Source organism: Protomyctophum parallelum (assembly GCF_964188405.1).
Source record: "Protomyctophum parallelum genome assembly, chromosome: 6".
NCBI lineage: Eukaryota > Metazoa > Chordata > Actinopteri > Myctophiformes > Myctophidae > Protomyctophum > Protomyctophum parallelum.
The window spans coordinates 46,079,768-46,094,767 of record NC_139701.1 but is presented as its reverse complement, the minus strand read 5'-3'; the positions used below and the strand labels follow the sequence as shown (position 1 = coordinate 46,094,767).

Here is a 15,000-nt window from a genome sequence, read left to right as displayed (position 1 = left end):
TGTGAAATGCTTCGCTGGACGCTACATCTGAAAGGAGACCAACGTAGATGTTTCTATGCAGCTGTGGCGGTGGGGAACGAGGTGTACGCCTTCGGAACGGACGTCGACGACAGAGATCGGACTGAGGTTCTCGTCTTCAACGCAGAGTCTCTGCACTGGGTCAAGTTGACCCCAGAGACCCCTGGAAGAGGAGAACGTCCCCTTGAAGGTCCCTCCATGCGCTGGGGCGACACAGCTGTGCTGATTGAATATACCGTCTACATCCTGGGATTAAACCCGCTTCATGCCTTTGATGTCGACGCCCACAGATGGTCCAAACCTGATGTTTCTGGGCCTGTCCCAGAGGAGAGCGACGGCCACTCAGCCTGTGTGTTGGGGAAGGTCATGTATATTCATGGAGGATACAACCATACTGGATGGACTAATGAAACGTACAAGTTGGACACCACCACGATGGTCTGGACTTTAATTAACACCAGAGGAACTCCACCTCCTCATACAGAATATAGCTCTGCTACCATCATCGGGACAAAGATGTTTGTATTTGGAGGCTGTGGGGGGGGTCAGGACTACAACACCATCAGAGTGTTTGACACAGAGACAAACCTCTGGCTGGACACACCTTCTACACAGCTTCTTCCAGAAGGAAGCAGGCATCATTCAGCCTTTACCTACAATGGAGAGCTGTACATATTTTGTGGCTGGAACAGTAGCAAGTTCAATGATGTGTGGAAATTCAGTCCAGAGACCTTCTCCTGGAAGAAGGTTGAGCCCAAGGGGAAAGGACCGTCTCAGATGTATAGTATGTGCTGTTGCATGATGGGAGATCGTGTCATCCTCTTTAGAGGAAACACACCTGGTGACCTGTATGTCTTAGACTTCAGTCCTAGCCTCAAGACATTATGTAAGCTAGCAGTTATTCAGTACGGTCTGGAGCAGTCTGGACTCCCACAGAACATCAGGTGGGAACTGGCAGCCATGCCTAGAAGAAGGTTGAGCCCAAGGGGAAAAGCCCGTCTCAGATGTATAGGATGTGCTGTTGCATGATGGGCATAGGCGGAGCTTGAACTTGACTCCAGGGGGTGCGACTGCTTGGCGAACGACTCCCGCGCGCACGCGAAACGTGTGCGCGCAATTTTTTTTTTAGCGTTTTTACAATGCCCTATTAACCCCTACAAAAATAGTTATTTAGGTAGTACAGCAGCACTACTACCTGCTGTACTAATGAACAACCTGCTGTACTAATGAAACCCCGTAGTGTGTGTGTGTGTGTGTGTGTGTGTGTGTGTGCACACACACACACAGCACTACGGGGTTTCTTTTACCTTTATTTTATTATTTTAGCGTTTTTTACAATGCTGTAACCCCTCATTTTTTTATTTAGGTAGTAGGCTACAGCAGTAACAGCAGCACACACACACACACACACACACACACACACACACACACACACACACACACACACACACACACACACACACACACACACACACACACACACACACACACACACACACACACACACAGTACGGGCGATCATTTTTAACTGACTTACTCTTAATCATTGACAAATGACAAAGTGAGGAAATATATAGGAAAGATAAAGAAGGAAATACTAGAATAAAAAGACCACAACAAGTATATATTGCTGCACTAGACCACTTTACTGTAGGCCTACCAAACATGACATACAAAAATAACAAAAAACACTCTGCCAAGCGCGCAGCCGCGCACACGTATGCATAAATACAGTATAGTGTCTCACAAGTCACGACTCTCACCTAGTGGAGAAGCATGCACCTTTTTTTGCGTCCATCATAAATGTCCACAATCTCCTCCGGTGACAGCTTTGCTGTTATATCATTCACAATGTTTAGAATGGACAGAGAAGAAAACCTTTTATCTCCCATTGTTGATCGCAGCCAATTTCGGATCCTTCTCATGGCAGAGAAACTTCTCTCTGTGGTAGCAGATCCTATGGGTAGAGTGAGTGCCAACTGTAGCAACTTGTACAGATTTGGATAGCTGCCCTTTGTAACAGTCTTTTTAAGATGATCAAGTGAAACAACTGTGTCACAAGACGCCTTTACAAGATCCATCTCTGATCCAACCAGAATAGGGTGGATTTTCAGCGGCTGTGCATATTTTTCCAGGAGAGGTTCGATTCCTTTTTTGTCACATGTAAACACTGCTGCACATGCCTGTGCAAGTGGTATTGCCTCTCCTGTGAATCGCCTGTCCAGTTCTCTGATGAGAGTATCCAGTACAGGTAGAAATAGGTGTTGGTGACGAAATCCAGGTGTGTGTGTGTGTGTGTCTCTGCTGTGTCAGTGTCACCCTCTGACACTGCCACGGTCACTACTGCACTGTCACTTTCATGCATTTCCCTTTGGCCCAAAGTAGACGTAACCAAATAACTGTCGAGGGCAGTGGGAGGTCTCGTGGCCCGTTTACGTTTGGGTGCTGTCGCTGCATCGGGGTCAACAGCAGTTTGGGTTGCATCATCATCATCATCATCAGGCACGTTGTTGTCCTTGCAGAACGTTTTGACTGATTCCCACACGTCGCTCCATGCACCTGCAGTCTGCCTCTGAGATTTGAAGTGCGCTTTCAGATTGTCAGCGTATCCTACAGCTTCGGAGAGTGTACAATTGGTGGACTGTAGGCACTTGTGCGTAACATGAATCGTACGCAGTATGTCTTCAAATACAATGAGACATGTAATGAATGACATTCTTGTCAAGTGTTCATAAAGGCCAGTGGCGTCAGGAGACCACCGTCCTCCCTCTTCACTAATTTGTTTGAGGCAGGCTATAATAGCGGAATAGTGGGTCTTAACTGCATGCACAGATTTCCACTTGCATGCCCATCTCGTTTCACTGGGCTGTGCAATCTCAGTTGGCTTCAAATTCAGAGATTTCTGGATTTCAATAAATCTATGGTGATTTGACGGTTGTGCAAATACACAGTACAGCTTATCAATGACATTCAGGAATGTTTTCACGCTGCGGTTGGCAGTGCAAGACTCAACAAGCACCAGATTTAGTTTGTGTGCCAAGCAGTGTATGTAGGATGGATGCATACGGATAGGTCTCTTTGATGCGCTGCTGCACGCCTGAAACGTGACCCGACATTACGGAGGCACCGTCATAACGCAACAATTGGGGTGTTTTTTAAACCACCCATCTCCAGTCCTGTGTTTATAGCGTCCACTATAGCAGCTGCACCACGAGATGCTGAGCAATCAATAAAACACAGAAAACGCTCCTTGATTTCAAGCTGCTCAACATATCTTAAACAAATTGACAATTGTTCTGTTTTAGAGGACCTGGCCTCGTCTGCCATAATACTGAAGAAACCAGTATCCTGTAATGTTTCTGCAATATCTGCATAAACCAAGTTTGCACAGATATCAATTATTTCGTTCTGGAACATTGGGGATGTTGAATTAAAATGATTTGACTGCATGCTTTCAAATTCAGTATCATATTTAGAGAAGAAGCTGCACATCTCAAGAAAATTGCCCCGTGTTTCTGAATCTATCCCCTCCCTGTGTCCACGGAAAGGCAATCCAAGTTTAGACAATAGCCTAATAATATCAACAACTTTGGACAGATACAACCTGTTCTTCTCTACAGTAGCTTTGTGACTTTCTGAAAGTTTAGCTGCAATAGAGCCTGAAGATGCACTCTTTTTAAAGTGATCCCATTTAATCATGCAACTCTTATGGGCATCGGACATCGCATGTTTGTCCAGTTTCGAGCCCAGTCGATTCCAGGCACTCACGCCGGTATTATTACGAAATGAGTCCGGCACGTTGCGGTTGCTGTCATTCTGGAAGTGTCGGCAGGCAAAACAAAACACTGCATCCTTTAAAACGGAATATTCCATCCACGCATGCTTCTCGTAAAAGAAGGTGGAAAATGAACGTTTGGTTTTTCCCTTTAACGTTGTGGGGAATTGCTGTAAGATAGGCTGCTTTGGACAGCCGTGTTTTTCCCCATGATCAACATTCACCACCTCCACTGAGGGGGCAGGCGGGGCAGCTGCCTCTCTGCTGGAGCCCCCAGCGCCGGTGGCGGTGACTCTTCTACGGGGTCGGTAGCAGCGGTGGCGCCGGTGTTCGTTGTTGGCGGGTGATGCTGCTGCTGCTGCTGGACGGGTGGAGGCCGCCGCCGCGGCTTTAGAAATTTACGGATATCCATATTTACTATTTTACTTTCCAATACTACAACCAGGTAAGGTAGGAAGGAAGACGGAAGAGGTCAGAGGTGGGCTGCGTGTCTGACTGACTCTGCACTTCCGTCGCAAGTCATTACGAAAATAAAATAATGTGACATGATGACTACTATAAAATGAATTTATTGTAAAACAAAACAATATAATTCAGATTCGTTTCTCACAATTATTATAATTTTATTAAAATAAAAATAATCTTGATTTTTTTTTTTTTTCAGGGGGTGCAATGCACCCCCTGAACCCCCCCAAGCTCCGCCCATGATGATGGGAGATTGTATCTTCCTCTTTGGAGGATACAGATGGATTCTAGAGAATGGAACATCCAAATACACATCCTCTGATGAGCTGTATGTCTTAGTGTTGGGGAAGTTACTTTTAAAAAGTAAGGAATTATAGTTATCGTTACTTATCTAAAAAAGTAATTTGTTACTTTACTTTACATTAAATTATGAAAGTAACTACTTTACTTTACTTTAAAAAAAATAATATAAAAAACTATTTAAAAGAAGGTTTTTTGTGATTAATTAATCTCAATTAATCGCATATCAATAGGCCAATTTGACCTGATCATCAGTGAGCTTTTTTTTCGAATGGATTTGGATACGAGTTAATCAATGAATAGTGACTACATAAGCATAGGCAATTTAAAAAGTAGTAATAATAATAGTGATAATATTATTATTTATATAATGCTTCTCTGAGTACTTAAAGACGCTTTTCAAGGGGAACATGAGAAAACAAATAAAAACTACTTTATTAGAGAAAAACTAAGACTATGGGATAAAAGAAAAGAAAGTGGAATGAGATAGCTGGGGAAAGAAATATTCTAGAGGTGTGTTTGAACTTATAGGTGGTGGACTAATGAAACCTACAAGTTGGACACCACCACAATGGTCTGGACTTTAATCAACACCAGAGGAACTCCACCTCCTGCAGAACGTCACTCTGCTACCATCATCAAGCAGCTTGGACTCCTCATGCATAGAAGGAGGCATGAGGTCAGTCCGCTGCAGTCCGATACAGTAAACTCACCCAGTTCGTTCATGGCGCGGCGGTACTCCTCCTCGAAGGACAGCTTCATGACGGCGCACATGGCCTGGCAGATCTGAGGGTCCACGGGCTCTGGGATGTCTGGAGAGGAGAGAGAGCAAAGGGTCAACACTGTGAGGGTCTAAATACAGTGTCCAGGATATATCTGCAGAGGAAACCAGCCACGGAAAGGAGACAGTTGGGGAAAGTTAGCGAAATGTGTGGCGCAAGTCTGCTAAATAAATGCTCACCACTATAGCTTTCTTCAACGAAATGTGTGCATGTGAGAGAGAGAGCACGCAGTCCAGTCCTTACCTTCTTTTTTCTATAATCCAAAGTGTTAAGACAAGTAGTGTGCCCTGATACAACTTTCTTTGAAATGTGAATGTTGCCTCATGCAGTGGCAGCCAGCAGCGATGTAAGAGGAGCCTGTGCATTTCACCCTGTATAACTTGAACGCATATTGCAATCAAGACCATACATTAATGACAGCTGTGTAGGGGTGAGGATCGCGTGATGATTCTAATGTAAAGGATTCTATAGGTCACCACTTTTGGTGTGACACACACACACACACACACACACACACACAGCTTCTGTTTCTGTTTACAATGCGTTGTCAACACGTGCTGAGTTGACAAAGATTGACAGATTTCGGAGAAGACTGATACTTTATCCTTTAGTAATTAGGCTGTGGAAGTATTCACACTACTTTTGGATTTATTGGGATTGGCAATTTGGGGAAAGGAGGAGGAGGAGGTGATCAAGCTCCTTTTCTCTCGAGGGTGCACGGGATGATGGGAGCCCCTCCAGAAGGCTAGGGAGCCCCGCTCAGGTTAGCGGAAAATGACCGCGGGCGCGGGTTGCCAGGTTTTTTTATAAGTAAAGTAAAAAAAAAAAATATATATATATATTTATAAATCTATATATATATATAAATCTATATAATTATTCATTATAAAAATGATGACGTCATGAACGGGGCCTCCCGATCCTTAAGGCCTCCCCTGAATGTCATGTAAATGTATTCCACTGTTTGACTATCTGTACATTAGCAACTGTGCTATATCCGCTGTATTTACGTCCATGTGACGTCCATTAAAGGAGAATTCCATACTAAAAGGCTTTCTTACCTTTCTTTGTAGTCGTTACGTCCCCACCAAAGAGGTCCAGGTGTTATTTTGTGCAAAAGCTCCTTATTAGCTATTTCCCCTACCATAAACCCTAAATGAATTTCATTGAATTGAATGGGAATTGAATGGGGCGTTGTGCTAATTTGCTTATTTCCATCGCTCAAAATTATAATTTCTTTGTATATATCCTCTCTTCATAATGTAAATAATATCCCAAGCGGCACACTTTACTACTTATTTCGATAGCAAAGTAGCACAACACCCCATAGCCCCATTCAATTCCCATTCAATGCAATGCAATTCATTTAGGGTTCATGGTAGGGGAAATAACCAATAAGGAGTTTTTGCACAAAAAAACACCTGGACCTCTTTGGTGGGGACGTAACAACTACAAAGAAAGGTAAGAAAGATAAGAAAGCATTCTAGCATGGAATTCTCCTTTAATACGCATTGTCCTGTCCAAATAAACATATAAAGTAAATCAATGAATGAAACTGACCGGTGGTGGTGGTGGTCCCGGGCTGTCCCGTGGCGGTCCCAGCAGCAGAGCTGTGGTTCCGGGTCTGGGCCTGGGTCTGGTTCTGGGCCTGGGCCTGGGTCTGGTTCTGGGCCTGGGTCTCCATCCAGTCCCAGCCGCTGTCACAGTGGCTCCTGATCTGCTCCAGGAGGTGGAGGACCCTCATCTCGCGGCGGCCCGCGCCCTCGTCCGCCTGGGCGTACACGATGTTGTGGAGCGCCGCGCTAGCGCGCGACTTGGCCTCGCGGCTGCAGCCCCCCGACGAGCCTGCAGGGGGCAGCGACGTTCAATACGTCAGTCAGTCAGTCAGTCAATCAACTTTTATTTGTCACACAGGGTCTTATCTTGTAACCTGACTCTGCCAGATGGGGGCGGTATTGGGTAACCATGTTCCCCAACACAGCGTCCATCTGGGATCTCTCAGGGAGTTGAGCTAACACCGAACCGCTCCGTGGTTCGAACCAAATCAGCGTGAGCTAAGGGCGGGATATGTGCGAAACCGTATGTGAAGCTATATAGACACGTCAATATGATTGGTTGTGTTTGCACGCCCACATGGTGATAGACAGACGGTCCCATCCAATCATCTACCAAGTATCTTGAAAAAAAGGAACAGCCCCGTCATCGCAGATCCCAGATCCCAATAAGCTGTGAAACAAATTTGTGTAGCAAGCTTCTTGCATCTGGCAGCGTCAGGTTACCTATCTTGTGCGTCCGCAACACTTTTTAGAAGTTTTGTTTTAACCCATTTAGACCTAAGTTCGATTCTACAAATGTCTTCTAAATCATGACAGTGTTCAGAAAAACCTCATGTTTCTCAGCGGTTCTCAACCTTTTTCATGTCAAGGACCCCAAAAATTATTTGTAGCCTATTTGGTCGCCGACCCCCCATCTGGAAATGTGTTGTTTCAGGGACCTCCCCATGCAGGAGCAAAGATTTGAGTTAAAAACGTTAAAAAATACACCAGAAGGGGTTCACGCCCTAAACTAAAAATGTTAGGATTTTTTTTGGAAAAAAAACGTTTTAAACTAGCCGATATACAATCTCACAAAGTGTCGATGTAGATTGGCTTTTTTCACTGTTTTAAAACGTTTTTTGTTTTTTTTTGGGGGGGGGGGGGATGAATGGCAAAAGAGCTTATGGCATAAGGTATTAGTTCTCAATTCTCAATGTTTTCGAGCTAAAGAAAAAACTAGTGTAAAATGTTAGTGAAGAATAGAAGAGGTCCAGGAGGATATACAGGATTCTGCTCTGTTGTGCATGCAGGGTGTCACGCCCCCAAAACGTTTTTTGTCTCCACCAGGCCGAAGGCATGTGGGGAGAGTATGTTTTGCACTCCGTCCGTCCGCGTGTCCGTCCGTGTGTCCGTGTGTCCGTGAACAGCTAATCTCGGCCACCGTTAACCCGGTCGATGCCATATTTTGCACACACACTCCCTGGATGCCAACCATGAACCTCTGCCCCAAACTTTCCAGAACGGCCTGTTATAGCGCCACCAGGAGGCCGCTTTGTGCAAAACAAGTTTTTCAATGCCATATTTTGCACACACACTCCCTGGATGCCAACCATGAACCTCTGCCCCAAACTTTCCAGAACGGCCTGTTATAGCGCCACCAGGAGGCCGCTTTGTGCAAAACAAGTTTTTGCACAGTACACCTACAGATTTTGTCCAAACATCACGCAAATTGGTACACAGTCTCTCTAGAGCCATTCAACGAAACGGGTCTTTCAGATTTATCAGACTCCATCCTGATTGGTTAAGATTGGCTTCCAAAGTTCACAGGAGTGCTCAGTTTCAAACAAAATGCTGCAAATCATGAACACATCGCGTGATTTCCGTGAAATTGTGCACCCACATTCCCACTAGGCCGAGGACGAAATGCCACATGAACAATTTCAACTCAGCCTCAAGGTGGCGCTATAACTGGCCGAAAAGTGTTTTTACCTCTAACTGCACGGATCTGTGGATAACCTGGTGGAGACCTGTGCCCGGAAGGGCACTTTTTCTAGTTTTTTCTCTTTTTGACCAATTAGTCGACCAAAATAAAAGCACAACATTTCACATGATTAAATATGACCAGAAGTTGAACTGAATGGAATTTTATTCAAGAGATTAACTCAATCTAAATGACCAGTACAAAATTAACACTGTTGTCACATCCAATTTAATGAAGTGGTATATTATATATAGAATACATGTCAATTAGCGAGTAAATTCAAACTTTAATGTATTTGAATACAGAACTTTTACTGTATTTTTACATTGTGGTAATTTGATAGAAAGAATACACTGCTATATTGGAGATCAACTTTTGTCGTTATTTTTCAACAGATGAATAAAAAATAAAAACGTCTAGAAAACAAGTACGATCTGAAATAATTTGCAATCATGCGATTCCGATATTGCATATTATTATAGCCTACTGTACCAGTGTTGTTTTCGTCGACTAAAACTAAGACAAAAAATGTTCGTCGACTACCTTTTTTCACTGACAAAAACTAAATAGAAACTAAATGAAAACTAAGCTATGGTGACTAAAACTATAAGACTAAATATACTGACAATTTCGTCAAGAAATAAAAACTAGACTAAAATGGACTAGTAGACAAGAGATCCAGTATAAGTGAATTTACACTTGGTTGCATGCTGAAAATAGTCGATCTACAAGCTCACAACGTGTCGCGCTGCGACACATATTGCGATGCGTATTTTCAGCAAGTGTAAAATCTGTCATTTCGACGGCATCAAGAAAAAAAAGAAAAAAGACTAAATCAACTGTACATTTAGTCGACTAAAACTAGACCAACACTAAGACATTCCAGGTGACTAAAATGTGACTAAAACTAAATGAAAACTATTCAAAAGACTAAATGACTAAAACTAAAATCAAAATGTGCTGCCAAAAACAACACTGTACTGTACCCGTTCCTCCGCCGGTCTCTCCGCTGGCGCCCCCCGGAGCCTCGTGTAGGATCTGCACCAGCAGCGGCACGCAGCCAGACTTGCGCATGGCCAGACAGCTGTCCTGAGAGCTGGACATGGCCAGGAGGGTGCGGGACATGTCCTCCTTGTCCCTGTTGGCCAGCATGGACAGGAGCCAGAACACCATCTCCACCTGGAGACAGGGGGACACAATACTATGTAACACCATATCTCCACCTGGAGGCAGGGGGACACAATACTATGTAACACCATCTCCACCTGGAGACAGGGGGACACAATACTATGTAAAACTATCTCCACCTGGAGGTTCACACAATACTATGTAACACCATATCTCCACCTGGAGACAGGGGGACACAATACTATGTAACACCATCTCCACCTGGAGGCAGGGGGACACAATATTATGTAACACCATCTCCACCTGGAGGCAGGGGAACACAATACTATGTAACACCATCTCCACCTGGAGGCAGGGGGACACAATACTATGTAACACCATCTCCACCTGGAGGGGGACACAATACTATGTAACACCATCTCCACCTGGAGGCAGGGAGACACAATACTATGTAACACCATCTCCACCTGGAGGGGGACACAATACTATGTAACACCATCTCCACCTGGAGGGAGGGGACACAATAATATGTAACACCATCTCCACCTGTAGGGGGACACAATACTATGTAACACCATCTGCACCTGGAGGCAGGGGGACACAATACTATGTAACACCATCTCCACCTGGAGGCAGGGGGACACAATACTATGTAACACCATCTCCACCTGGAGGCAGGGGGACACAATACTATGTAACACCATCTCCACCTGGAGGCAGGGGGACACAATACTATGTAACACCATCTCCACCTGGAGGCAGGGGGACACAATAATATGTAACACCATCTCCACCTGGAGGGGGACACAATACTATGTAACACCATCTCCACCTGAAGGCAGGGGGACACAATACTATGTAACACCATCTCCACCTGGAGGCAGGGGGACACAATATTATGTAACACCATCTCCACCTGGAGACAGGGGGACACAATACTATGTAACACCATCTCCACCTGGAGGCAGGGGGACACAATACTATGTAACACCATCTCCACCTGGAGACAGGGGGACACAATATTATGTAACACCATCTCCACCTGGAGACAGGGGGACACAATACTATGTAACACCATCTCCACCTGGAGGCAGGGGGACACAATACTATGTAACACCATCTCCACCTGGAGACAGGGGGACACAATACTATGTAACACCATCTGCACCTGGAGGGGGACACAATACTATGTAGCACCATCTGCACCTGGAGGCAGGGGGACACAATACTATGTAACACCATCTCCACCTGGAGGCAGGGGGACACAATATTATGTAACACCGTGTTGGCCAGCATGGACCAGAGTGATTGACCAATCGTTTTTGTTTGCTGGGCAGAACACAGCCATCAAACACAAATGTTTGGTCAAACCATGTGACGTCCATTGGAAAAGCATTGAGGCGGCCATCGAACGCAGACAGACAGAACACAGAACATGCGTTCTGCATGTGTGTATGAGGCCTATAGGGCTGTGATGTTCACCATTCAATGCCAAATCCTGGGGTGACGATCCCATTAAAGGTATATTCAGTGATTTCACTCAAAAAACCTTAGGTTTCGTTTTTGGCTGGGACCTAAGCCTTTCGTCCAATCAGGATAGAGAGTCAAAAACGAAACCTAAGGTTTTTTGACCCCCAGGGGTTAACTGGGGACAGGGAGGAACTCCTTATATGGTCAGCATACTCTATAGTAGAGAGGATTATCACAACAAAACAAAATAATTAATGATATTTGAATTACGTGAAATCACTGAATATACCTTTAAATATAGATTTGTCTCAAATAAAAACAATTCATACGTTTTTTGGAACGTGTACATTTGTCTGGTTCCCAGGCTCTGTGTATGTGTGCGCTCGTGCACGTATGTGGCGTGTGTGCGCGCGTGCGTACCTTGCTCCCTCCGTCTCCTGCGTTCTCCAGGCCAGTGGCAGCAGAGGATGCATTCTCAGAGTCGCCACCAGATGGCGTGACAGCGGCAGAGATCTAACAGAGAGCGAGACACTTTAATGTCCCGAGATCCTCAAAGTGTGTGCGTGCGTGTGTGCGTGCGTGCGTGCGTGTGTGCGTTTGTGCGTGCATAGTTTTAAATACATTGTGTATAATAACACTTGTACATTTGGGTAAAGGGATATGATGTTAATTGGGTCAGATTAAGGGATATGATGTTAATTGGGTCAGATTAAGGGATATGATGTTAATTGGGTCAGATTAAGGAACATTAACATTTAATGGTGTCCGTCCCATTCCTGAAGAGAACACACTGTGACCTACATCTGATGCTACAGGGGGGGGAGAGAGAGAGAGAGAGGGAGAGAGAGAGAGAGAGAGAGAGAGAGAGACGACAGACAGACAGACAGACATCTTAATTTGCATATTAATGAATGAACTGGCTTCATCCCAACGCCTGGGGGATCATATATCAAAGGCCCCCCCCTCACATGCATCCCATCACCAAGGCAACGTGTGTGTGTGTGTGTGTGTGTGTGTGTGTGTGTGTGTGTGTGTGTGTGTGTGTGTGTGTGTGTGTGTGTGTGTGTGTGTGTGCACGTGCGCCCGCGCGTGCGCGTCCATCCGTCCATCCATCTGCCAGGAGGATTTGTCACGCAACACTCCGTCTTTTCTATAAGAACTACACTTCCCATCCTGCCTAACAATCAGAACTACACCTCCTCCCAACCTGTGTCAGCGTTGTGATTGGCTCAGACACCAGGACTCACGGTCACTCCAACATGGAGGTGTCATGGTGAGATTGGTGACCTGCTGAAACACGTGACATGCTGTAGATTGTGTTGAAGACTCGTTTGTTTTATCAGCGGTATTTAACCCATTCTGACCTGAGATCAGATTCTAAACATGTCTTCTACATCCTGACAGTTTTCCATTCTGACCCGAGATCAGATTCTAAACATGTCTTCTACATCCTGACAGTTTTCCATTCTGACCTGAGATCAGATTCTAAACATGTCTTCTACATCCTGACAGTTTTCCATTCTGACCTGAGATCAGATTGTAAAAAAATGTCTTCTACATCCTGACAGTTTTCCATTCTGACCTGAGATCAGATTCTAAACATGTCTTCTACATCCTGACAGTTTCCATTCTGACCCGAGATCAGATTCTAAAAGAAATGTCTTCTACATCCTGACAGTTTTCCATTCTGAACTGAGATCAGATTCTAAACATGTCTTCTACATCCTGACAGTTTTCCATTCTGACCTGAGATCAGATTCTAAACATGTCTTCTACATCCTGACAGTTTTCCATTCTGACCTGAGATCAGATTCTAAAAAATGTCTTCTACATCCTGACAGTTTTCCATTCTGACCTGAGATCAGATTCTAAAAAAAAAAATCTTCTAATGTCAGTCGCTCTTCGATTTTTCAAAAAATAGCAAGACCTACAAGCTTGTAGATCTGCTATTTTTAAATAGCTAAAGCATAACGTAATGCTAACCAAAAGATGGTTTTCTTACAGAACCTCCCAGTCGTTTATAAACCCATGTTTTATTTTAGATTCTTATTATTTCATGGATGTTTTTTAAAAGTATTTTCACTGATCTGACTCGACCGAAACGACGTCTATAATTTATTCACACTGGTTTTGCGCAGTAAGCCCCAACCCCCCCACAACACCATGCTGTCGCTCCACTGATATGACCTTTGACCCTTTGCCAATACAGTGTGTGTGTGTGTGTGTGCGTGTGTGTGTGTGTACGTGTGTGTGTGTGTGTGTGTGTGTGTGTGTGTGTGTGTGTGTGTGTGTGTGTGCGTGCGTGCATGCTAACCGCATAGATTGAAAACATTGATTATTCACTCAATGCCACGCAAGCCACACAAGCACGCGCACACATGCGCACACACACACACACACACACACACACACACACACACACACACACACACACACACACACACACACGTAAGTGTCACTATATAGAGCAGGGGTATTCAACTGGCGGACCGCGGTCCGCGACCGGACCGCGGACCACCTCTTTGCGGACCACCCAAAGTTAATAATATAAATAACATCAGATGGTACATTCCTCATGTGAAATTGCTGCAAAGGCCCCCAAAATGTCCCCCAAGGGCCCCCAAAATTCGCGCTATGCGCGCGCGCAGTGTGGCCTGCCAGGGCGTATAACTCCCGGCCTGATTTGGAGTTCCACTCCGGGCCTGCACTCTGCACCCCATTATTGGTTGGGTGGAAGGCGATCTGATTTGTATAAGCTTGGCTTGACCATACTAAACGGGCATAGAGCCCCGCTCTCCGATGGACCGCGCATGGGACCGGACCTCGGTCTTATTCAAAAAAATATTTGTGGACCTTCATCATTTCTAGTTGAGGACCCCTGATATAGAGCGTCGCAGTCCCTCCCCCTTTCAGAACAACGAGTGGCCCAGGAAATGAATCCCAATGCATTTTTCTCCATAGGCATTTCTTAAAGTATTTATTTAAAGACGGTTACGCCGCGGACAAAGCCAACTCGGATCGTGACAAATCATGACAATGAACACAATGTTTTGGGGCGGATCAAATCATTCATAAGAAGAAAAACTAAACAAATAGTGTTGTCTCCTGCCTTTATTTTCTTCTTTCTAATGATTTGATCCGCCCCAAAATATTGTGTGGCTTTAAATGGGGGTCAGTAGCCTCTGCAAATTATGCATGTCAAACTGGGGGTCCTTTTCAAACGGGGTCTTGCCCTGAAAATAAATTTTCAGGCAAGACCTCGACCTCGCGCGTGCCGACACGGCCCCCAGCCTGGTGCCCTATAGTCAAAATATTGCCCTTGAGGAAAATGTATTGGGGAACCCTGCAGTATAGGCTACTGTCCGGTGAAAGTCTTCCTAAAATATAAACATCACAACGAGTTTTAACATGATGCGTTGCAAGCTTGTAGATCGGCTACTGTTGCTACTCTTGAAGCAGGGCATTCGCTGAGGAAAACAACAGGAAAGGTTGAGCTCCAGTCAGGTAAGAGACTTCGGTCTCTAAAACACTCTGGACAGCATTCAC

General features: G+C 44.9%; 2 protein-coding genes across 2 annotated transcripts in view; one reads left to right on the top strand and one right to left on the bottom strand.

Annotated features, from left to right (window-relative positions):
• Nucleotides 1-15,000, top strand: part of thop1 (thimet oligopeptidase 1) — a 417,271-nt gene that overhangs the window by 40,742 nt on the left and 361,529 nt on the right. The gene's annotated exons all lie outside the window — the stretch shown is intronic.
• apc2 (APC regulator of WNT signaling pathway 2) overlaps nucleotides 1-15,000 on the bottom strand; it is a gene marked incomplete at both ends in the record, with an annotated part of 93,508 nt that overhangs the window by 51,464 nt on the left and 27,044 nt on the right. Inside the window, 4 exons of the mRNA XM_083766790.1 lie at nucleotides 5,272-5,410; nucleotides 6,995-7,185; nucleotides 9,843-10,035; nucleotides 11,875-11,967. Of these exons, the coding sequence (XP_083622916.1) occupies nucleotides 5,272-5,410; nucleotides 6,995-7,185; nucleotides 9,843-10,035; nucleotides 11,875-11,967 (616 nt within the window). The remainder of the gene's footprint in view (nucleotides 1-5,271; nucleotides 5,411-6,994; nucleotides 7,186-9,842; nucleotides 10,036-11,874; nucleotides 11,968-15,000) is intronic.